At 44.7% G+C, this 24,431-nt stretch overlaps 1 protein-coding gene across 2 annotated transcripts in view; it reads right to left on the bottom strand.

The window, feature by feature from the left end:
- The window catches only part of CDCA7L (cell division cycle associated 7 like), a 143,356-nt gene that overhangs the window by 42,828 nt on the left and 76,097 nt on the right, over positions 1–24,431 (bottom strand). For both annotated transcript variants that reach the window (XM_069211467.1, XM_069211468.1), the window contains exons 7-8: positions 7,771–7,920; positions 7,543–7,679 (exon numbers count right to left, since the gene is read on the bottom strand). In XM_069211467.1, coding sequence (XP_069067568.1) covers positions 7,543–7,679; positions 7,771–7,920 — 287 coding nt within the window. The remainder of the gene's footprint in view (positions 1–7,542; positions 7,680–7,770; positions 7,921–24,431) is intronic.

Genomic DNA, 24,431 nt, shown 5'->3' with positions numbered 1-24,431 from the left:
CCTTTAAGTGTTCAAGGGAGGAAGCAGCTAAAGAAAGAAAAAAGGCAGGATCCATCAAAAGTCATATCCATGAGGAATGTCTGTACTCTCCACAAAGCCTGTGAATCTTATCTACATTTGGCAAAAGAGCACTATAGTAGTGCTGGCTCCTCATACCAAAAAATCAGTTGTAGCAAGATCAGCAAAAATATACATCTGCCTGCATCCTAACCATCTGATTGGTTGAGCCAAGGAGGCCCTGAACTCTTCTGGGTCCGCCGGCAACATCTTGCTGGGCATGTCCCAGAGTGCATCTGTATAATGGCCAGGCAGGGAACTGGCACTGACTGACCTTAACACCAGGCTGGCTGAAGAAAACAAACATTTCCCAAACACACCAATCCTTTTTTGACTTTTTTTTTTTTCAAGAGGGTCCTGGGGAACAAATTAGAATTCACCCTGCTGGTGACAGTTTGGACTACCAAACCTGCCACAGTAGGATGCAGCATAAGAAAATAAAGGCCTTCAGACACCAGTCTATGGCTTCTGGCCACATGCCTGTTAACTAGTGTGCAAGGGCAATGCTCAGACCAAGTGCCCATCAAGGTGTCAGACAGGGCTTCACTGAGTGACAGTAAAAGCCTGGAAGCAGATGATTCAGGCTGAATAACGTCAGAAAGCATTTTTGTTTGAACCAAAGTTGTAATTCCAGGACCTCTGCAGCACACCAGATGACTACAGCAAAGAAAGCACTCTCTTCCGCTGGCTTTTCAAGGTGGAAAACCAACCCTCTCTCAGGGCACGTATCAAGCCCACTGGCCTCTTGCAAATGTATTAACTGTCATCAGCCTGTTGGATAAAATTATCCTTATGATATTCATTGTCTTCTCCAAGTGGTGGGAGATTCTGGTCAGAATCTGAATCAAACACCTTTTGTAGCAACTGAGGATGGCTCAGTGGCAGAGGGGCTGTTTTATCAGAAACAGATTGTAAGGGAACCAGGTGCACTAGAGTGAAGTAAGAGTGCGACCCTGATCTGGATCGAGACTGATTTGGTTCAGGTTTGGACACAGGAGTCACCAGGGCACCCGCCTCTGGTGATGTCAGGACTGGTATCAAAGAACCACTCGAAGCCAGAACGGAAGTCAACATAGAAGCGGTGCAAAGTGCGAGGCAAGTTCCAGGGGCTCGGACAGCACGGAGAAAGGATCCACTGGTGGCAATCCCCTTAGGATCCTCGGGGCATGAAGGCTGGGAGCCAGAAGGGTGAGAAAAATACTCAGCATGGCCTCATTAAAGGCCTCAATCTGCTGTGGCATCGCCAATGGGCCAGGAAATTAGGGACCATCGGGATAAACTGTGAAATTGCTGCATCAGTCTGGGATGGGGAGTGAAAGAGTGGCACCTTGACACGTTTCTTATGACAGAGTGACCGGATGGGAATGATTTCAGCTTCTCCTTCTTCCGTTTCCACTTACACTTACTGGATGCCTCGGGAAGGAAAGTAGGTCCACATCCAGAACTGGGTGCTACTGTGGAAATTCTTAATACTTGATTTCTTAGCTAGGTCATAATGTCTCTTAAATGCTCCAGACAAAACTGAGGGCCTTCATGCATCCAGACTGTGGAACGTTAGTTCAGTCCCCAATGCAGAAAAACAATTAACACTAGTGGATCAACTACATGATTTAAATAAAATCTGAGTAACATTGGAATGCATCTGCATGAACACCACTGCCCAGATTTACACCCAGAGCAACAGGTTAAATTGTGTTGCATGAAAGGGAGAAAGAAGAACAGGGTATACATCAACTAACGTGGCACTGTTCTGTTTTCTCCCCGTTTTGGCACTTTTTTTGCTACCATGCATAAAAACACACACCCTTGTGCCATAATGCAAGAGTGCCCGAGTTGTGGAAAGGGTAGTGTTTGTGCTGAAAGGAGTCCCTTCCAGTACAAAAAGTCCAAAAACTATGCTGTAAGAGAAATCCCATTTGTATGTGTGCTGTGCAACGCAGCATGCATGCTAAGTGGAAAAAACAAGAAAAAATGGAAAAAAATTCTCCTAGTTACACCTCCCTCAAAGAGGCACAGGATTTTGTTGCAAATCCCTGTCTCCAATTCTTTGTAGATATTGATCTACGTCAAAACCATGGGTGGATGCATAGGAAAACCCGTGCACCACCCACTGAAAACCACCCTGATGCAAAGTAACTCAAGACAGCGCATTGCACAGCTTTGCACTACACTGATTACAATCTAACACACATCGCAATTAAATTTGGATTGCAAAGCCCAATACAACACTTTGCGATGTGTTTATGTAAAAAAAAGTAGCACACACCAGACATGTAAATCTCGGCCAACATCCTTCATAAAAAAATGTGTTAATCCTCAAGAGGATGACAAGACAGAGGGGCAAATTTACTTATTTTTCACACAACCCAGGGCAGCAAGGAAAGCGGCTGCATTGACTACATTTAGAGAGCAGAAATACTACATAATTAAATAATATATTGTATTTCTGCTCTTGCTTTCCGTTGCCTCACTGTGTGCTGCCTAGGATCAAAGCAGGCACCCTTGTACCATAGTGAAAGTGACATCTTCCGCCACCAAAACAATCCTTAGGGGCATATTCTTCTATGTGTTTTGCAGAATGCAGCACACGTGAAAAGAGGAAAGAACAGAGGGAAAAATTATATTTTTTCTCGTTACACATCACTGTGTGAGGCAGAGCCTTTTTACCATTTGCCAGGCTTACTAGCTTTAGTAAGTCTGGGAACGCACGGAATTCTATGGGGAGCTACGTTTGAATGCCCATGCTTCAACCATGAAACACCACCCTGCTTGAAATGTATCATAAGGCAGTGCAAGTCACTGTGTAGCCTTACATTTCTTTACAGAGCGAGGCAGCGCAAACCGCTCCTTGCATGGCTCTTTGAATATTACTGAAGCCTCAATGCAAAAGCTTAATACATCTGGGCCCAAATCTACATACCAGAAGTGCCTGGGGTTTGAGGGGGGGGGGGGGGGGGAATGAACATTTAGTTCCCTAACTTGGTAGGACTTGTCAACTGAAAGATACAAGAGTATCTTGTTAAAAGTATGCATAACCAAACATTCTATATGTAGTAAAATGAAAACTGGACAACATTTCAATACAGGATTCGTATACAGTTATTAAACAAGGAGAAGCATATTGCTGAAATAACATGCAGAGAACGGCATAAATGCAGGCCCTTGATTCAATACTTAGCGTGGGTGATCTAATATTCCCCAGGTAAGTACCAAAGTGGGCAAAATACTCCCTACTACTGCGACAGAAGATCCTCCTGAAGGGGCAGTGTAATTCAAGGATCAATTGCCATGCTCAGGAGCTTGGGATAACATACTCTTCTTGCCCAGTCCGGAGCTACAATAATGACATGGGCCTGGTCGTTCTAGCTCTTCAAGGAAACTCTGGGCAGAAGTGGTATTGGCGTAAAGGAGGCTTGAGTTCCACTTGAGACGAAAAGCGTTGCAGAGCGGTTGCAGTCTTGGGAACTCCAATGCGCAAAACAGTTGACATTGCACATTCTCTGCAGAGGAGGACGGATCAAACCAAGGGTCTCCCCAATGCTGCAAGAGGCCTTGCTCCACCTCTGGATGGAGAGGCCATTTGTGATCGACCAAGGATTGACAGCTGAGTTTGTACACTCTGACGTTCAGAGAGCCCACCAGATGTTGAACCACCTGGGAAATGTCCTGATGTTCCAGCCATCTCCAGAGGCGAAGAGCCTCCTGACAAATGGTCCACAACCCCACCCCGCCCTATTTGTTGCAGTACCACATGGAGGCGGTGTTATCCATGAACACCTGAAATACTTTGCTTTCAATGCTAGTGTGATTGCCTTGGGCTCCAAATAGTTGACATGGATCTCAGACTCAGCCAGAGACCAGATGCTTTTGATCTCTACCTCTCCCATGTGGCCGCCCCATCACAGGAGTGACATCGGTCACTACAGTCGCATCTGGTTGGGGAAGGGCGTTCCGCCTCTGACCCAATCACGGTTCAAAAGCCCCCACTACAGATCTTGCGCAGTCTCCTCCGACATCTGGACCATGTCTGAGATTTTCTCCTGAAGCTGCGCTCACTGGAACTTCAGGTCCCACTGCAGAGTCCGCATATGCCATCTGGCATAAGTCACTAGCAGGATGCAGGAGGCCATGAAGCCCAACAGCCTCAGAGTCATACTCACTGGAATCCAGAATAGCAGCTGAAACAACTGTATCATAGCCTGAAAATCCTGGACTCGCCGGTCAGGAGGTTAGGCCCGAAACTACACAATGTCCAGAACAGCTTTGATGAAAGGGACCATCTGAGAGAAAATCAAGTGTGACTTCGGCATGTTCATAGTGAACCCCATCGAATGAAGGAGGTCCACCGTAGTCTGAAGGTGGGAGACAGTCTGGGGCAAGCTCACCTTCAACATCCAGTTGGTAGGGAAAGAAACTCACCTGGCAGATGAGCTGCGACCGCCATCACTTTGGTGAATACCAATGGGGCACTGGTAAGACCAAAGGAAAGCACAGTGAATTGAAACTGCTTGTGCCCTACCAGGATTCGCAAGTAACATCTGTGGGCAGGCAGGCTGGGAACATGGAAGTAAGCAAGTCCAACACTATCATCCAGAGTACAGGACAGATAGGACCTGAGCCAGAGTGAACATTTTTAACTTCTCCTTCCAGAGGAAGAGATTGAGGGAATGGAGGTTGAATATAGGGCGGAGGCCATTGGTACCAGAAAGTAGCAGGAATAACCCAGGCCTACTTCTGGCACAGGGAACCTCTCTATGGCACCGTTGGCCAAGAGAGCCGTAACCTCCAAGCGGAGCAGTGCCAGGTGATCCTCTGACATGCGATCATAGGATGGTGGCATGGCAGGAGGGGTGGTCTAGAAAGGTCCATGTGAATGCTGGATCCCATGTCCCCGGCCATGCAGAGGCTGAGCAGGTGGCTGGCAGATAACAGATGTGGTTGGGTGACCCTTCTGTAGCAACGAAAGGGGGGGGGGGGGGGGGAAACAGACTTAGGGGGACAGCAGTGAGGCCAAGGGACTGGGCCATAACCTGGGACTCCTTAAGGCACTCAAGCACAGAGTGTGCTTTGTCCCCCAAGAGGCAAGAGTGATCAAAAGGCATGTTCATCAGAGTAGATTGAACACCCCTGAAAAGCCAGATGTCTGTAAACTGGCGTCCTGCCTCAGGGTCACCATCGAAGCAACTGATCTGCAAGAGTCAGTCATATCCCAGCCCACATCTCATTGTGAACTTGGCTGAGTCTCTCCCATTGGCACAGTGTGGAAGAGAATGGGTCGTTCCTCCTCCAGAACCTGTGGCAGCACTTGTGCAGCCATGTCCTATAAGGTATGGGTGTAACAGCCCAAAAGGCATGCGGTGGTCACAGACCGCAATGCCAGGCTGGAGGAAGAGAACAACTTCTTCCCAAGATGGTCCAGCCTCTTTGATTCCCTTCCCAGGGGAGCGGAAGGGAACGCGCTATGGAACGTTGAGGCTTTGATGACAAAGCTCTCAGGAGTGGGTGTTTGGGTCAGGAATGCTGGGTCTTTAGGCACACGCCTAGAGGGGCGGGCTATTGTTCGTCCCTGTGCTGGCTTTGGACCAGGTCCCCAGCAGGACATCTGTGAGGGCCAGGCTAAAGCACGTCAGTCAAGAGGTTGGTCCCGACAGCCACTGAAGGCAGCTTGAGGCCTAAGATCTCGGCTGCTCTCTGCACCACCGTGGAGTAAGCCCCTTCCTCCGCAGCCACAGTAGGGGTATCAGGCATACAAACATCAGGGGAGGTATCCAGACCACTGATTTCACCCAGTTCCTGAGCTCAGTCCATAGGATCTTCAAGCTGGAATTCTAAAGGGTCCAGTGACCCCTCCATTCCCTCACTGAAGTCATACTCCTAGGACTAAGGGTCAACATTCAGTCTAGGGTCTAGAATCCCTGTTTAAGTCGGAATCGGCGAGGAGTATGGGATCAAGCGGCCCACGGGCCCAGGCAACGTCAGGAGCATCAATGCCGGAACCGTCATCGGGGAAGGTTGCAAGGGTATGACCAATGGGAGCGGATCCTTGGGTACCTCTCATGGCAGACGCCAAAGCAGCCAGTACGGAACCTGAAGGGGGCCCTTCCAACCCTGCGGGCCTGAAGGCTCCCAGACAAGGCCAGACTGCCCACAGATGAGGCACATGGACTCGTAAAATTCTTTTAACTGGGCAGGGGTGGCTCCTGCTCCCAGAAACTCAGGGAGGCATGGAGCTAACCCGGAAACATGCTCCGAAGATGGAGGCCTTGAGCAAGGACACTCCTTCTCCCACATCACGTCGTCCACCCGATGGGGTAAAGTCAAAGAACGCTAGTGCTTCTTCGACTTCTTCTTGTGCTTACCTGAGTGAGCCAACAATTTGGAGTGGGATGAGGAGGAGTGGTGATGGCTCCTCGAGCGGTCTCGGGACTGCTCGCAGGAGCGATGCGGAGCAGAGCGCTGGACCACAAGCAGCTAAGGGACCACTCCCTCAAAGCCTTTGGGTTCATGACCCAGCAATCTGAGCACTACTTTGGGTCGTAGTTGCGCACCAAGCACCACAAACACATTAAGTGTGGATCCGTCATGGACATCTTGCGATGGCAGGAATCGCAGGGCTTGAAGCCGGTCTTAAGAGACACACATCTCAACACACCAAAAGTCAAAATGCCGGTCAAAAAGCGACTGGTAAGGGTAGCTCTTCTCCAGATGTGCGGGTAAGCTGGTGCGGAAAGAAAATAACTAACGTCAACAAGCCGGGGTGGTGCCTATATTCGACCCACAACATCATATCCAGTGACCACAATGCCAACGACAGACGGGGAGTTGACCAATGCCACCTAATGGCACGCAAGGGCACTGCTCGCAGAAAAATCTCTGAATCTAGACAGACACCTGGGGGAAATTCTTAGGTAAGAAAACTGCAACTAGAAGTATATTTGTTTAAATTGTCTGTGGCATTTTATTGTACAATGAACTGGCCATACAGTCAGAGTCGGTTATCAGTTTCAATATTGGACCAAACTGCAGTGTTGCTGTTGCAGACAAATATGCCAACTTACGTACCTCGAAGTAAACAAATGGCTGGGACCGATGAGCTGCAACAGAAAAGAGCCAAAGTCGGTTTCCAAAGCTTGGTGGTCTCATGGGAGGATTCGGTGAGTATCATCAGTGCTCAAAACATCTGAACTGCAGCTCTTTCAGAAAGTCAAGTGTTTGGAAACGCCTAGGAATTTAGTGAAGTATGACAAGATACGACTGGGATTTGCAACAAAGATGTTGTTTGTACACAATATTCGTAATGTAAGTGTATTACTGATGCCCGAAGCAAAGTAACCTCTGTATACAAACTAGAATTACAAGACAATTATGTAAATCCCAACAATGTCATCAAACCTTGCATAATTTTTTTATTTTTTTATTACTATGACTCAATTTTGCTGCATTCATCTTCAGTTTTATAAACAGAGGTTTTGCTAGAGACCTTACCTTTCAAGATATTCTTGGACATTATCATAACCATAAAATTTTGCCAAATGGATAAGAATTCCTGTAGCACACCGACCATCGCGCTTACGGCAGTAACTGCAATTACAGATGCCACGACAAGAAGGGCAAATCCAATCCTGCATGATGTGAAGGACAAGAAAAACATGTCAATATGGAGCATAAGGAACATGCTGAAAACAACTACCCAAAAGCCTACAGTGAACCTACAGGATCCAGAAGGGCAGTTCGGACATCTTCGCCATAGCGATTACGGAGACAGGGACCACAAAACTGTCCTCTCACACCACCACAACCTCCATTGCGACAGACTGTCTTTGTATCAATTGTCTTTTGACGGCACTGATGGCATGTGCTTCCCTGCAAGAAAAATTTGAGTGTATGAAAATTGGAGCTGCCCACAATCAAACAATCTATCCAGTAGAACAGCTCAGGGAGTTCAGTGTCAAAATCAGGTGTGGTATGCAGGTTACAGGCATGCATTTTGGCCAAGTCGATTCAGCATTTCATCCCTTCCTAGGTAATCCAAATGAGTATCAAATTCCAATTGGTGAGGATAATTACACATAGAAAATGCAATGCACTTTAGCTAAAAGTGTAATAAAAGTACATTATGATTAGCTAAAAGAGTAACAAGTACATTATGATTACAGAAGCCTGGAGCGCTCTGGGGAAAAAGAAGAAAGAAAAAAAACGCACAATTTAAAGGTTCATTGGGAAGGTTCATAAAGATACATAGCCTTCACTTTCCAGGGCTCAGCAGCAATAAGGCAAGGTCAATGGCTGAAGCTGCGACTACTTTCGGGGTCAGCAACAGTGCTGGAAGCCTCTTTCTTTCTACATCAATGGTGTCACAGCTTTTCTAAATGTTTAATTTTGGGTGATAAATTATTTCTGAATGTTAATGAGTTTAATAATGAATATAGTTTTAACAGATGAATTATTAATGTTGCTCTTCAAACAATTTAGATAGATGTGTTTATTGACACAGCTTAGTCATGCCACATTTTTTTAAAGAGACACCATTTTGTTAAAATGTATGCTGTTCTGTTCATCTTGCTTCTGCTCATAACCGCTCACAATCAATATACCCACACAAGCCTTCTCTCCTCACAGTTTTCACGGCGCACAGTACACTGTGAAGTAATTTGGTTATTTTCCTTAGAGAGCATGTATTGTGAATGAACTTTTTTCTTCATGTTCCTCTGAAGGACATTTCTGTTGGAAGTTCCGATACACCCTGGTATATGACTAGATGTTTGAGAATGTTTCCTAGTGTGTTGGAAAGAGACCCTTTTGACACTGTCACCCCAGCTTTAATGCCACTAGTACGGATATTGTTCAACTGATGGTGCATCGAGTTCCTGCTAACCAGGTCCCCAATGCAAGTGCTCTTTCCCTAAAATGAAGTAAAAGATCTGTGTTCAACTTTAACACGTTTGCACCCCTGTTAAGTAACTAGTAAGTGGTCTTCCTGGTAACTAGGGCCTGGGCACTAAAGAGGGTCCCTTAGGGATGCATTATGTATTATGCCACCCCAAAGGACCCCCCTGCAAATTGCACGCAGCATGCATTGCAGGCTACGTCTCATGGAGCAAACCATGAGTGAAAACACAACACGGTAGACATTGTGTGCTATGCCAAAAATCACTGCATGTAATATATGCAAGTCACCCCACAGCAGGTGTTAGGGCCCTAAGGCAGAGTGCATTACATTTTATGTGTGGACATATCTGAATGAGCAGATATGCGCCTGTGATATCTAGTTCTATTACTAGATATTACAAGTGGACAGGGAAGCCATCTTAAGGTATGTACTGGACACTGGTCATTACGAGTTACCCAGCTACATAATGGCTTCACTGAAACCTATGGTATTTGAGATCAAACACTTTGGCCTTCATTAAGAGTCTGGCGGTCTCACAGCCGACGGGCCGACGGACCTCCATATTACGTGTGGCAGTTTGGCCTGTGCCAAACCGCCACTTTCCCGTTCCTACCGCCAGGGCTGAGCATCTCCAACTCGGTGGTCCACCTAAGACCGCCGGCAGTATTACGTGTCCCTTTCCTGCCAGGGTTTTCAAACCCTGGCCGAAAGGCTACAGGAATTTGCATTCCTGTCGCTGGTAGACAACTCCCCCCCCCCCCCCTACATCCAAGAGCCCGTCCCCTTACAGCATTCTCTCCCCCCCCCACATACACGCACCCACACCCTGAAACTCACTCAACACCCTTACACTCACTCTCGTGTGTACACACACACACCCCCCCCTCCCTCCCCCTCCCTCCCTGAAACTATACTCACACACAAACACCCCCGCCCCAAATCCTTACACACACACAAAGCCCCCCTCCCCTTTCAGACGGTCACCTTACCTGGTCATCGAGGTGGTCATCTGGGAGGGAACGGGCCCTGGCGCTTGCACCACCGCCAGCAACCCACCAACACAATACCGCCACGCCATTTTTCGAATTGAAATATGGCTGGCGGTGTTTTGTTGCCATGGTGGTGTCGACAGTGCAACCACCACTAGACCGCTGACCGCCAATACGACTGTTTTGTCGTTTTCCACCTGGAAAAATGGCAGAAAGCCACCAGCATTCGTAATATGGCAGTCTGAGGACCGCTGTTCTGGAGGTCTTTAGGAGGCCGCCGGCACAGCGATCCGCGGTCTTCCCCGCCGAAGTCATAATGAGCATCTTTGTCTTTAAAATACCATACTGATGCCAGTAATGGATTTCTTATGACATGCACCCAGAGAGCTTCTTAGAGGTGCCCACTGAAAACCTACTAGTCCTCTAGTGTGCTGGCTGACCGATATCCACCAGCCTGCACCCTGGAGGTGAGAGCCTGTGCTCTCAGAGGCCAGAAACAATGTCTGCTCCATATGGTGTTATCACTTCTTCCAGCAGGGTGGTTAGTGAATCTGCATAACAAGGCCAGGGACTTTAAAATTCCTGCCACCTTTTGATATGCGACCTTGGCTTCCCCCAGACCTTTGAGAGATTGCCCCCTGTCCTGAGGGCAATTTAGCACCAGGACAGGCAGAAAGTTTGTTATGCAAACAGGCGTGTTGCACTATCCAGTCAGTCACTGCCCTAAGATAGGCAGCCTGATGTGCTCCACAAAGGAAGGGTTCCACCATTTTGTTTCTGGTGGAATTACAAATTTTGGGACAAGGTTATCCCCACTCCCCACTGGAAGTGGTCATATAAGAGATGTAGTCATCTCAAAGGGCCTACTAACTTAACTCTCCCAAAACGCCCCGTAATTTGAATATCTAGGTGACTCCCTGACACCAGGGACTTAGATTCATCCGACTACCAGAAGAAGGACAAAGAAGAACTGATCAGCATGAGAAATGAGGACCCGCATGGTCTTTTGGAGCTAAACCCTGCCTACCTCCTGCAGCCCTGACAATCGGCCAGACCGACTCGTCCTGCAGCTGTGCATCTTCCAGAAGCAGCGGAGGTCTGCCAGGTCTTCGCAAACCAGTCAGCATCTCCTTTGGAGTGGAGTAGCCAGTTTCCTGCGACCTGCAGTTACAGACCATGACTTTCGGTACACTGATCTGCAAACCACCAGGTTCGCGATTCAGCAGTCACCCAGGAGGTTACAGCGCTAAAGGAGGACAGCCCGTCTCCCCACCAAGTTTGGAGACACCAAGCCCACCGCGAGTCCCCCGACACCAATACCCAAGGTACAGGAGCAGTTGCAAGCACCAAGGCTGGTTTGTGTCTAGACCAGACACCTCCGCTGCAAAAGATGACTTGACCACCGAGGGATGACTAAACCGACGAGGCTAACCACGAGAGTGGCCCTGCTGTTTGTTTTTCTTCCCCCTCTGAAGGGTGTAGCCAAGACCCAGGAGTGCTTTCGACATACAGGACCAGCCGACCAAAACCCTCTGCACTCGAGCGACCTGGCCTGGGTCCACAACTCAACTGTGCCCCTCTGCTCCCATGACCCTCACAAACTGAGCCCGCCGTAGGGAGCTCCAGGACATGTCCCCAAGTGCCCCTTTGTAGCCTGTTCACCAACCGTGCAGTGCACAAGGCACCCAACTCATCTAGCACCTCTGCACCCAGACACCCCAGGGCAGATAAAACCGAATTGCTGGTGGTTCTCATGACCTTGGCCCCCTAGCACCCTATGATCTAAAGGGACCCACGAGATACCTCTGCAAGTACCTATATGCAGTATATGTTATTTTTCCCCCATTGAAAACCTTTACCACGTAGAAGTATGGGCGGGTTACTTACCTCACTGTACATAGTAATATCTCAAATAGTACTTTCATAGTTGAGAAGATTTCTGGTGCCTAAAATATAAAAGGTGTTATTTTCTTTAAACTGGTCTTGAGTTTCTTCTTTAGTGTGTGCCTCATTTATTGATTTGATGTGTTCAACAAATGCTTAGCACTACCCTCCAATAAGCCTAAACTGCTCACCAACACTACCACAAAGGATAGCATTTAGGGTTATTTTAACCTCTGTCAGCCAATAAGGGTCGCTTATACTATACAATCTGCATACCGTACCCCTACATTTGGTACACTGCCTAGATAGCCAGCTTCCTACATTGTGCTATACATCTCCAGTACACTGCTGCTGTGGAAGGTCACTAAAGATTTTCTCTTAGAAGTGGGTAGTGTTCTACTTGTGTGACGATCATCATTCTGATTTGCCCAATGTGTCTTTGCGCTAGAAAGCGATGCTGAATTTGCAGTTTTGCTAATTTCTTTTTGGTAAAATGTGCATAAAACCATTGCTTTTGGGGGGTGAGTGCCCTTCGTCTCTAGGGATGCTCCCCATTCCATTTATGGTTTCTGCTGCCTAATGGGAATTAAGCCTAAATCAAAATTAATTCTATGTAGTCTGTGTCTGAGACTTCACAGCATACATTCTGCATTTCTCAGTAATACGTACTTTGAGATCCTGTATTAAACTTGAACTTTTTAATCAATCTATAATCCAATTATTGAGAGGTCCCAGTCTAGTTTAATTCTCTGCTAAGTTGATTTGATGGTTGGTTGTCAAAAAGGGTAGTGACTTATCACAAGATCAAGAGAGCCGGAGTTGTTACTAGAAGTACATTTTGGGGTGATTAAAATACCAGAGTGCAGTACGATATTGTGGTTCAGCTCCCACAAAAATGGTAGTAGAGGATGGTTCTGTAAGAGCACCTGCATTTTGGTATGGTTCCATAAATTGTTTTACTGTGATTTCGGAGTTGGAGTTTTTTTTTGGAACTCTGCCAAAACTTTCGGCCCGGAGACTCCCAAGAAGTGATTTGCTGAGCGTTTCTGAACGATTTGGAACGTAACTATGAATAGGGTGAACTGATCTGTATATGGTGAATATATTGAGGGTATATATTGAAGTACATGTTTGAGAAATTGACATTTGTTTTTATTGCGAGTTGTTTAGATATGCCTTGATGATTGTCGGTTCAATTGTTATTGATGTATTATTCATATTTGTAAACATATTTGAGGTTCTATTGGCTGATGTGGACTGGTTAAAGGATTGCTCGAAATCCAAGATTGAGATATATTGGTTTTAATGGCCAGGTGGTGTGGTGTGTAAAGTGAAGTGCCACTTACAAATGGACAGGGGTTCTGAACTAGAGAATTCCCTTTTTAGGGAATATGTTTAATTTAATTAGAGGATTCTTGAGTGCACTGGAGCAAGTGAAATGACCACCGTAGATTACAGTTTGACAGGAATCTGCCTAGTGTGAATTGTGGTACTTTATGAATTGTTTTCTGGTTTACCGTTCTTGATTTTGAATTTTGTTTGAGGTTTCATGGTTGGTGACTGAATTGTTTCACTGGACTTACTGACTTTTCTTTCTAGGGGTAACATCCAAGGGTTTATTTAGTTGATTGGTTTTTAAGCGGTTTTGTGATAGTTTTCCTGTTCATGGATAAGCTGGCGCGTCAGTCAGGGAGCCACGCTAGGACAGAGGATACATCATCAATAAACCGTGCTCGAATTGATTAGCTGCTGATGAAGACATGCTAGGATAAACTGACCTTTGACATAGCTGCGCTATGATTGGTTGCTGGACGCTAGTTCATTTGTTGTGATTGTTAAGTGGTTTCGGAGTGAAAATAATGGACGTTTTCTAGTGAAGCCTAAGGTTACTGTGGTTTCTAGGGAGGGTAACATTACCTGCAGAAGGAATGCCAGCCTACGAACTGATGAAATAAAATGAGGTACTATAACTGTATCTGGATTTCAGATTGGAATAAATATACTGCACATGATTAAGTTGTACAATTTCCATTAAATAGGTACCTTGAATGTTAGAAAGCTAGATTCCTTGAGGAAAGTCAAGAAATACCCAAAACCAAAGCCAGACCTACACAGTTTGATGCGCTTAATAAATTGGACCACATGGCAACAGAAAAAGAGAAACAAAGCAGGTAAAAAGCCCATATAAGCATTGGCTTGGGAGCAAAATGAATCATCAGTAAAGTATTACCTGCAATAATTATTGAGAAGGAGGACAACGACAAGACAAATAAAAAGAAACAAGTAGATGATTTTGGTGGTGATATATTTGTAAGGGAGATTTTTAATTTGTAGAACTCCCCTATATACACAGAGAAGCAGATATGATTCCCACTACTGTAGAACTAGACATGTGCTGGGGTAGGTAGTACAGCGGTGCAAGCACCGACTGGCGTGGTACCAAGTGCTCCAACAGAGATCGTGATGACATCAGTACCTAGTACGAGCAGAGCTGTGCAATCTGAAACACAGATTCATGCTGACACACCTGTAAGAAGAGTGATAGCGGAGGAACCTCCAAAAGAAATTAGCATTGGCATTTAAAAAAATAAATTTGGAGAAAAGCTACAGGGCAATGTTGATTTAAACAGATTTAACATACAGGGCTAATGAAATGAGATTTGATTAGCCAGCTGTGCAAATAAAGCACACAATAAATTAGGAGAACTGGCTGATGAATAAGAGCAAGACATCAGTGAAATGAAAAATGTTAAAATTATAAAATTGATTTGACACATGAAGAAATCAAAGTAATGGGCTTGATTACTTTAAAAGCTCATATCAAAGATTTAACTGTAAAAACAAGTTAAAGGAGTTCTTTAAATAGAGAAAGATAGAAGAGAGAAGACAATTAAAACAACAACAACAACAAAAATATCAAAAGGGACTGAAGGTGGGGCAAAAGGTGTAGTGAATGATGTGAGAGGGAAAGTTTTGAATTTTTGTCTAAAAGAGGTCCATAAAGGAAATCTTGCACGTGTCACTAACACAAGATGATTTATACGCTTTTACACATAATTTTTCAAAATTGAGACAGGATTCAGCAAAGTGGTTGGATGAGGTGCACAAATTGACACACGTTTCCAAGTAAGTACTGTAGACGAATTTTAATTCATTTTTTATATGACTGTGGTTCCTGGAGATTTTATGGCTCGAGTGTAAAGCTGTAGTTGGATGGCCAACGCAAGAACCAGTAACAATTGGTCTTAATAATACACCAGCTCCAGAGGTAGCAGACAAATATAAATATGTGACTGAGTATTTGAAAAAACAAGTTCCTGACAAGGATGTAAAGAGGCATAACATTGAGAACTCCACAACCAAAAGAATCAGTGCATTATTTGTATGAGGCTTACGCATATTTATGAATAACAGAGTCAAAAAGCCCCAAAAAAAGTGGGGTCAATGGTTTTGTGTCTGTTTTTATGTCAGGATTAAGACCAGAAATTAGTAATCACATTCAGAGCGAAATGTGTTGGCAGACAAAGAGTATAGATGAGATCATGATGCTAGCTACAAATATGCGATTATTTCGAAACAAAGCAGAAAAGATAAAAGAAAAGCTGATGATTGCCCAGGCGAAGCAGTTTGAGAAAGGGTCTCAACATCAAATGGGTTCAAATATGACTTTAGTACAATCTGGTGTGAATGGAATTAATCAGATGAAAGGTGGGGGTAGAGGTGAGGGTATGAATCAGAGTGTTGAACTGATGAAAAAAAATACATCTGGTCACTTCTGTGGGAAGGTTGGATACAGGAAGAGGAATAAAATCCTAACGGGGTTCAGAGAAATGTAGAACAATGTTCAATGACACAGAGAAATAAGGTAACGGTTCCTAATATGCACCTTCTGAGCAGAATGTGCAGAGTCAGAAATTATTTTGAATATCAACCCCTAAAACTCCAGTGATGCAGCACGGCATGAAGGATAAGATACCAGCAAAGTCTATTGATTCTGAATGAAGAGCTAGCAAGGATTAGTTCACGTAACAGGGGCTGGGTCTGCATACTTGGAGCAGTCCTAGAGGTAGACCAAAGTGGCCCATACGTTAACGGAGAAGTCATTGGCCATCCCTTTTAATTTCTGATTGATACAGGCTACCCGCTCGTACCATTCGTTCCGTTGAAGCACAGAACGTATCCCTCTCAGGGAGGGAAGTCCAAGTTGTAGGATCAGCAACAATCAAATTGTTGATCAGGTCACAGGAGACTGCCCAGTTCCAGTTGAAAAAGGCCAGAGGTGGAAAGAGCAGCAATTTATTTTGTATGACTGAAATCCTGTGAACTTGTTGGGAAGGGACTTGCTCTGCAAAATGAATTGTGTAATTTATTGCACAACAGATGGTGTTGCGATGAAGACGCAAGATGTAGAACATATGTTTAAAATACATTCTCAGATTCAAGAGCGGAGTTATTTTCAGTTCTAGCCAAAGAAGCCCTTGCCTCTAGATTTAAGACATACTGTCAAAGATGAGATTTAGGATTTCTCTGGAAAAGAGGTTGGATTGATTAAAAGAACAAAGTCAGTCAAAATAAAGATTAAACCTGATGCAATATTTCCTACAACAAGACAATACAGAATTGCAAAAGAAGTAATGAAGCCAGTGATAGAAGAGATGGTTGAGCAGGGAATCCTCAAGGAGGTACTAGGAACTCTTCTATGATGAGAATCAAAAAGCAGAACGGCAAGTGGCGAATTGTACAGGAGCTCCGCAACATTAATAAAATGGTTGTTCCATGTTGTCAAGTGCTACTGAATCCAGCAGTAATTTTCTTTCAGATTCCGTCAGACGCAGAAAGGCATATAGTGATGTCAAGCGTTCTTCCCAATTACTTTGCATGAGTAATCATATTTCCTTTTTGCATTCCAATTTTTGAATGAATTTCTCATATGGTGCACAATTCACCATGGTATAAAGAAAGTGTAGGAAGTTGGCTCTGTATGTGCTATTTCAAAGTAAGGAATAGCATGCACAGAGTCCAAGGGTTCCCCTTAGAGGTAAAATAGTGGTAAAAAGAGATAATACTAATGCTCTATTTTGTGGTAGTGTGGTCGAGCAGTAGGCTTATCCAAGGAGTAGTGTTAAGCATTTGTTGTACATACACATAGACAATAAATGAGGTACACACACTCAGAGACAAATCCAGCCAATAGGTTTTGTTATAGAAAAATATCTTTTCTTAGTTTATTTTAAGAACCACAGGTTCAAATTCTACATGTAATAGCTCATTTGAAAGGTATTGCAGGTAAGTACTTTAGGAACTTTAAATCATAAAAATTGCATGTATGCTTTTCAAGTTATTGACAAATAGCTGTTTTAAAAGTGGACACTTAGTGCAATTTTCACAGTTCCTAGGGGAGATAAGTTTTGGTTAGTTTTACCAGGTAAGTAAGACACTTACAGGGTTCAGTTCTTGGTCCAAGGTAGTCCCCACCGTTGGGGGTTCAGAGCAACCCCAAAGTCACCACACCAGCAGCTCAGGGCCGGTCAGGTGCAGAGTTCCAAGTGGTGCCCAAAACACATAGGCTAGAATGGAGAGAAGGGGGTGCCCCGGTTCCGGTCTGCTTGCAGGTAAGTACCGGCGTCTTCGGAGGGCAGACCAGGGGCGGTTTTGTAGGGCACCGGGGGGGACACAAGCCCACACAGAAATTTCACCCTCAGCAGCGCGGGGGCGGCCGGGTGCAGTGTAGAAACAAGCGTCGGGTTTGCAATGTTAGTCTATGAGAGATCAACGGATCTCTTCAGCGCTGCAGGCAGGCAAGGGGGGGCTTCCTCGGGGAAACCTCCACTTGGGCAAGGGAGAGGGACTCCTGGGGGTCACTTCTCCAGTGAAAGTCCGGTCCTTCAGGTCCTGGGGGCTGCGGGTGCAGGGTCTTTTCCAGGCGTCGGGACTTAGGTTTCCGAGAGTCGCGGTCAGGGGAAGCCTCGGGATTCCCTCTGCAGGCGGCGCTGTGGGGGCTCAGGGGGGACAGGTTTTGGTACTCACAGTCGTAGAGTAGTCCGGGGGTCCTCCCTGAGGTGTTGGTTCTCCACCAGCCGAGTCGGGGTCGCCGGGTGCAGTGTTGCAAGTCTCACGCTTCTTGCGGGGAGCTTGCAGGGTTCTTTCAAGGCTGCTGGAAACAAAGTTGCAGCCTTTCTTGGAGCAGGTCCGCTGTCCTCGGGAGTTTCTTGTCTTTTCGAAGCAGGGGCAGTCCTCAGAGGATGTCGAGGTCGCTGGTCCCTTTGGAAGGCGTCGCTGGAGCAGGATCTTTGGAAGGCAGGAGACAGGCCGGTGAGTTTCTGGAGCCAAGGCAGTTGTCGTCTTCTGGTCTTCCTCTGCAGGGGTTTTCAGCTAGGCAGTCCTTCTTCTTGTAGTTGCAGGAATCTAATTTTCTAGGGTTCAGGGTAGCCCTTAAATACTAAATTTAAGGGGGTGTTTAGGTCTGGGGGGTTAGTAGCCAATGGCTACTAGCCCTGAGGGTGGGTACACCCTCTTTGTGCCTCCTCCCAAGGGGAGGGGGTCACAATCCTAACCCTATTGGGGGAATCCTCCATCTGCAAGATGGAGGATTTCTAAAAGTCAGAGTCACCTCAGCTCAGGACACCTTAGGGGCTGTCCTGACTGGCCAGTGACTCCTCCTTGTTGCTTTCTTTGTTCCCTCCAGCCTTGCCGCCCAAAGTGGGGGCCGTGGCCGGAGGGGGCGGGCAACTCCACTAAGCTGGAGTGCCCTGCTGGGCTGTGACAAAGGGGTGAGCCTTTGAGGCTCACCGCCAGGTGTTACAGCTCCTGCCTGGGGGAGGTGTTAGCATCTCCACCCAGTGCAGGCTTTGTTACTGGCCTCAGAGTGACAAAGGCACTCTCCCCATGGGGCCAGCAACATGTCTCTGGTGTGGCAGGCTGCTGGAACTAGTCAGCCTACACAGACAGTCGGTTAAGTTTCAGGGGGCACCTCTAAGGTGCCCTCTGTGGTGTATTTTACAATAAAATGTACACTGGCATCAGTGTGCATTTATTGTGCTGAGAAGTTTGATACCAAACTTCCCAGTTTTCAGTGTAGCCATTATGGTGCTGTGGAGTTCGTGTTTGACAAACTCCCAGACCATATACTCTTATGGCTACCCTGCACTTACAATGTCTAAGGTTTTGTTTAGACACTGTAGGGGTACCATGCTCATGCACTGGTACCCTCACCTATGGTATAGTGCACCCTGCCTTAGGGCTGTAAGGCCTGCTAGAGGGGTGTCTTACCTATACTGCATAGGCAGTGAGAGGCTGGCATGGCACCCTGAGGGGAGTGCCATGTCGACTTACTCGTTTTGTCCTCACTAGCACACACAAGCTGGCAAGCAGTGTGTCTGTGCTGAGTGAGAGGTCTCCAGGGTGGCATAAGACATGCTGCAGCCCTTAGAGACCTTCCTTGGCATCAGGGCCCTTGGTACTAGAAGTACCAGTTACAAGGGACTTATCTGGATGCCAGGGTCTGCCAATTGTGGATACAAAAGTACAGGTTAGGGAAAGAACACTGGTGCTGGGGCCTGGTTAGCAGGCCTCAGCACACTTTCAATTGTAAACATAGCATCAGCAAAGGCAAAAAGTCAGGGGGCAACCATGCCAAGGAGGCATTTCCTTACAGAAAGCCCTTCAAATTTTATACACATGTTGAAGTGAGATCTAGAGAGTTTGAAGCGGCCATGCAATTCAGTCTTGATGCATTGATGACATCTTTGTCACACTAAATACAACAGAGGTCTGTAAACTTGATATAATTACTTTGTTAAATCATCTATTTGAAAATAGACAATAGGTTTCCACAACTACAATGCAGTGTTGTAAAAAGGAAGTCTTCTTAGACACCATATTGAAAAGAGAAAAGTCTCTAAAGAATGCATTACCGCAATTTGAAAATTCAGTCATCCAACTATTTAGAGGGAGATTTGGAGGTTTCTTGGACTTGTTGGGATCTTTCATCAGTGGATTTCAAACTTTTCTTGATTGCAAAGTCTCTAGGGAGGCTAACGTTGTGATGTCCACGAGCTGGTACCATTTACAGCTATAAAGCATTGGTAAAACTTAATTTTTTTGTTAGGCACCTGCACTCTGAATGCCTGATTACAATTTAACATTTTACATTACTAAATTAAAAATGCAATAAAATCTGTGTACACCAAAAACAATTTAACATTTTACCTGTTTTCTCATGAGTGAAATGCATGTTCACTTTCAATTCTTACACAGAAACACAGAGGTTTAATGTACCCAGTGGCATATTTCTGCTGTGTTGGATTCATTAGCTGGAAGCCTTTCAGGTTAAAAAAAAAAAATTAAAAAGCTGCTGTGTACATTGCTATTGAACAAAGCGAAGGGATTGTGATGGGCTGCACTTTAATTGTATATGACCCACATTCAGTCAAAATCCTTTTGACAAGAATGAAAAACACACCATATTACAATAGTAGCCTGACTTGTTACGATCAGAGAATACTTATAGCAGAGAACATTTCTATTCGGAGATGCAATGTTCTGAACTCAGCAACACTGTTCCAAGTTCAGACAAAAGTTATGAAGATATGGAAAATGATGAGTGATGACGATACAGGTCACAACTGGTTGGAGGTGACAGAGTTTTGTACAAAGCCAAGACTAGACAAAGCAACACAATTGGAAATGGTTGATCTGGCATTGTTTGTTGATGGTTCTTGTTTGAAATGACAAATATGAAGCACTGAGAGCTGCCTATGCAATGTATTCTTTTTCTGAGACTTTAGAAGCATCTCCTCTGCCAAATGTAACTTCTGCACAAGTGGCAAAATTGGTCCCATCGACCAGAACTTACTGCTGATCAGAAAATGTGGATGTGATGATTTATACAGATAGCCCATGTGGTTTTGGAGATGTCCTTGACTATGACCTCAAAGGGGTTTTAACCCATCTTCAGGAGCTCCAATAAACAGATATTTACACACTAGACTTGCCGACAGATATACAGAAGCCAAGAAAATGCAGTTGTTTAGTATATACATCATAAGGCTGGAAAATATATGGTCATGCTTGGAAACAAGTATGCAGACAAAGTTGCAGAATATTATGCATTCCAAGACTATCCAGTTATGCAAGACGGTAAAAATGTAAAATTGAGAATAGACTGTAAAAATGTAGAAAATTTAAATTGTTTCTTGGCAGGAAGATGTCTTAGAGAACGAGAAAAGAAAATGTGAAACGCTAGGCTACACAAACAATTATCAGGATTTGTATCTAAACGCCGATCATAAATTCATGCTACATGTTTCAATGTTATACCCTAGGAGTAAGTATTTTCAGACCAGAACACCTGCAGGGAAAGATAACATAGTCCGAATATTCAAGTAATATTGGGAAAATTCAGGATTTCGGAATGTTGCAGAAGAGGTTTGCAACTGATGTTAGGTGAGTAATTTAAATAATCAAGGCAAGAGGACAGTTACTCATAGATCATATTGGCACATTTACAATACTCCAGATGTTATTGAGATTCCAAACTGTAATGATTTCAACTACATCCTGGTAGTTGTCCGCTTGTTCTCTAAATGGGTGGAGGCATTTCTCACAAGGAGAGCAGAAAGCCTTACATTGTTGTTGAGGGATACCAAGGTTCCGTCTTCCAACTTCTACTGAGACCGATTGTAGGACCCAGTTTAAAAATTATGTTTGCCAGTAATCTGCTCAGTATTTGAAATAAACTACATTTCATTGCAGTCATTGGCCAAAATCTTCTGAAAGAGCAAGACCCTCAAGAACAAACTTGCAAAAGTCTGTGCTTCAACTGGATTAAAGTGGTTTAATTCTGTCAAGCACTAGCCTGTTCATCCCACAGAGAGACAATGTTCACCAAGCTGCTTGTTCCCAATTCCACGTAAACATTGTGTGCCTTCCACTCAGATACACATGATCGGCACCGCAACGTCCTGGGGCAAAGGGGATGGATGAGAAAAGGAGAGACACTGGAGTTGCAGGGCTGTATCCAGACGCCCAGTGATGGTTCTTGAAGAGAAGGTCTTTCCTATGATAAATTACACAGTCAAATAACTAATCTCTCATAACCCATGTATACTTTACTGTTAAACTATTATGTGCAAGTTAGATGTACCTGATGGGGTTCTCTTTCCTGCTTTTGACGGCTCTCCCTCTCTCTAGGAATTTTTTGGAACACTGGATTACCTGTAACTAAATACTGTCTATAACTGCTCTCACTGTGATCCCAGATTAGCCTATTGTCACCTCAATTAAGCCTACCTAGATGTTCGTTCAATGGATAACTTGCGTGTTTCACCTTGATGAGATGTTCCAAGATGCTGACTCACTCGACTCAGACATTTATATAGGCAACAATAAGAACAAACTCCGGGAATTAGATTCTCTAGATATTTATGGGTTAATCATTGTACTGTGCTAGTATTGCAATTAATATAATTCAGTGTTTAAACCACACTGAAAACATAGGGTTAATATCAAGGATTACGGTTCATGTTGTATTACTATGAATACATAGGGCTAATCAGTAACGTTCAAGTTCATGAACAACCGGCTTATCACTGTTACATCACAGCGTAATTTTGAGCATGGCAAAGATAAGCTTCAACTTTGTTTAAGCACCAAACACAAAATATTCCACATCACCAGCAACAATTTGAAATAACACAAATGCCACTTTGAACTCTGCGATAATAACCATATTGACAGTACATAGTATCGTTAACAAAAGTAATGCCACATTAAACTCGCCGATAATAAACGTATTCACAGTACATCGTTTTCATAATTGTTCAATAGAAACTCCTTTCTGTGGTATGATGCAAGAAACTACAATAAGTGTTAAAGCACGACAAGCGGCAAACACCCCAATGACCTTAAAACCCAAAGATGTGTTAAGCGAATGTTTCAGGATGCAATGTGCCTATCAAGTTTCAAGTCAGCAAGCATCAAGTTTTAGCAATAAATGTTCTCAAATCACGTGCAGCAAGTTACCATCTTGTTAAGGGTTAATTCCCTCTGTCTCTTCTTCCAGAAGCATCCTCCAAGACACTGGACAGAACAGAACGTGACGATCAAAAACAGAGGAGCAGAGATTCCTTCTCTGCAGCCAGTGACCTTTACAGCAAGCAATTCACTCAGGCCGGGTGTGGTTTAAATACCTGCTGCATCCAGCCACACCCAATCTGAGTCATAGGGATGCCGGTGGCTTGTGCAACACGTGTTCCAAACAAGCACTGGTCTTTAACACGCATTGGTTCCAACAAGCATTGGTCTCTGTAAACAAGTATTGGTCCCTGCAAAGGCAAATGATCAACTCATACGTTTTTTATTGGGGCATAACTGGGTTTGCAGGCCTGACAGATGCTCTTCCTCTAGTTTTGATGAGCATTAGAAGCACTCCTGATAAAAACAATGGTTAAATTCCCCAACCCCCAATGAGATAATGGGTAGAGCAATGAAGCGTGCATATTTACATTCAGCTGCGCTCGCTTCAATAACGAATTACACTGTGCTAGATTACTGCAAGGGTGTGGCTGATATGAGAAATGTCTCTTATCAGGTGACTATAAAAACAGAAGAATCAAACTACAGTGCACGTCATGGCTTGAGCCCTGGAGACCGGATTGTAACTCGAATGCACATTCAGAAGGGATGTGTGGATAATCACTGGAAGGGGCCATATGAAGTAATCCTGAAGACGAACACAGCTATCAAATGTACACAACTGATTCGCTCTGCTCACCCAAAGGAAACAAGAGGAGCTGAAGCAGTGGACGAATCAGCTGCTCCAGAGACGGGCACACAGAGTCAGGGTCACGTTTGCATCATAAATCCAGTGGAGTGGTGACAAATTTGAACATTTTTAAACTAGTGACGATAATGAGCAAAATCAAACTGAAAAGGTTAAGTTTCAGTTAATTGAAGCTCTGACGAAGAACCTGAAATTCCTGAAGTTCAGGTTCAAACTCCAACTCACACACCCATACAACCACTCACAGTCCCACAGCGTGGGGTTGGCAGCCAACCCCTTCCCGCGCATGGACAAAGGTTGTGTGCAGCGTGGGGTTGGATGCATGCAGAGGGTTGGTCGCAGGGTCTGGCTGCACACGGGCTTTGGTTGTATTAACATATAGCAATTAAATTTTACTTTACGTTAACACCCTAGAAATTCACTGCAAAAAACGAAGGTTATACGGACATTATAGTTCGGAAATAGAATTAAAGAAAAATAAAAAAAACTTTGAAATTCACTACAAAACCTAGGTTCAGATTTTACACACAAAACTATAGAAATTCATCAGTTATAGTTACCTCAAGAAACTGTAACCTTGTGTCTTTTGGTAACTCGCACCCTCACCACGCACAGCTAACTGCCCCACATATTACATCAGTCATAATATCTTCTATGACATCATTAATAATATCACTGCAACAATTGCAACAAAAGTAAGTACCAATGAGAAAACTGCATGGCTGGAGCAAGAGTTATAGTTATCTCAGGGCACGTGTTCTAGTTTCTTGAAATGAGTATAACTTTAACTGCTGAATTTCTATGGTTCTGTGTGTTGAAAATCAGACTC

The sequence above is a fragment of the Pleurodeles waltl genome, chromosome 10, assembly GCF_031143425.1.
Source record: "Pleurodeles waltl isolate 20211129_DDA chromosome 10, aPleWal1.hap1.20221129, whole genome shotgun sequence".
NCBI classification, from domain to species: domain Eukaryota; kingdom Metazoa; phylum Chordata; class Amphibia; order Caudata; family Salamandridae; genus Pleurodeles; species Pleurodeles waltl.
This window is presented reverse-complemented; position numbering and strand designations above follow the sequence as displayed.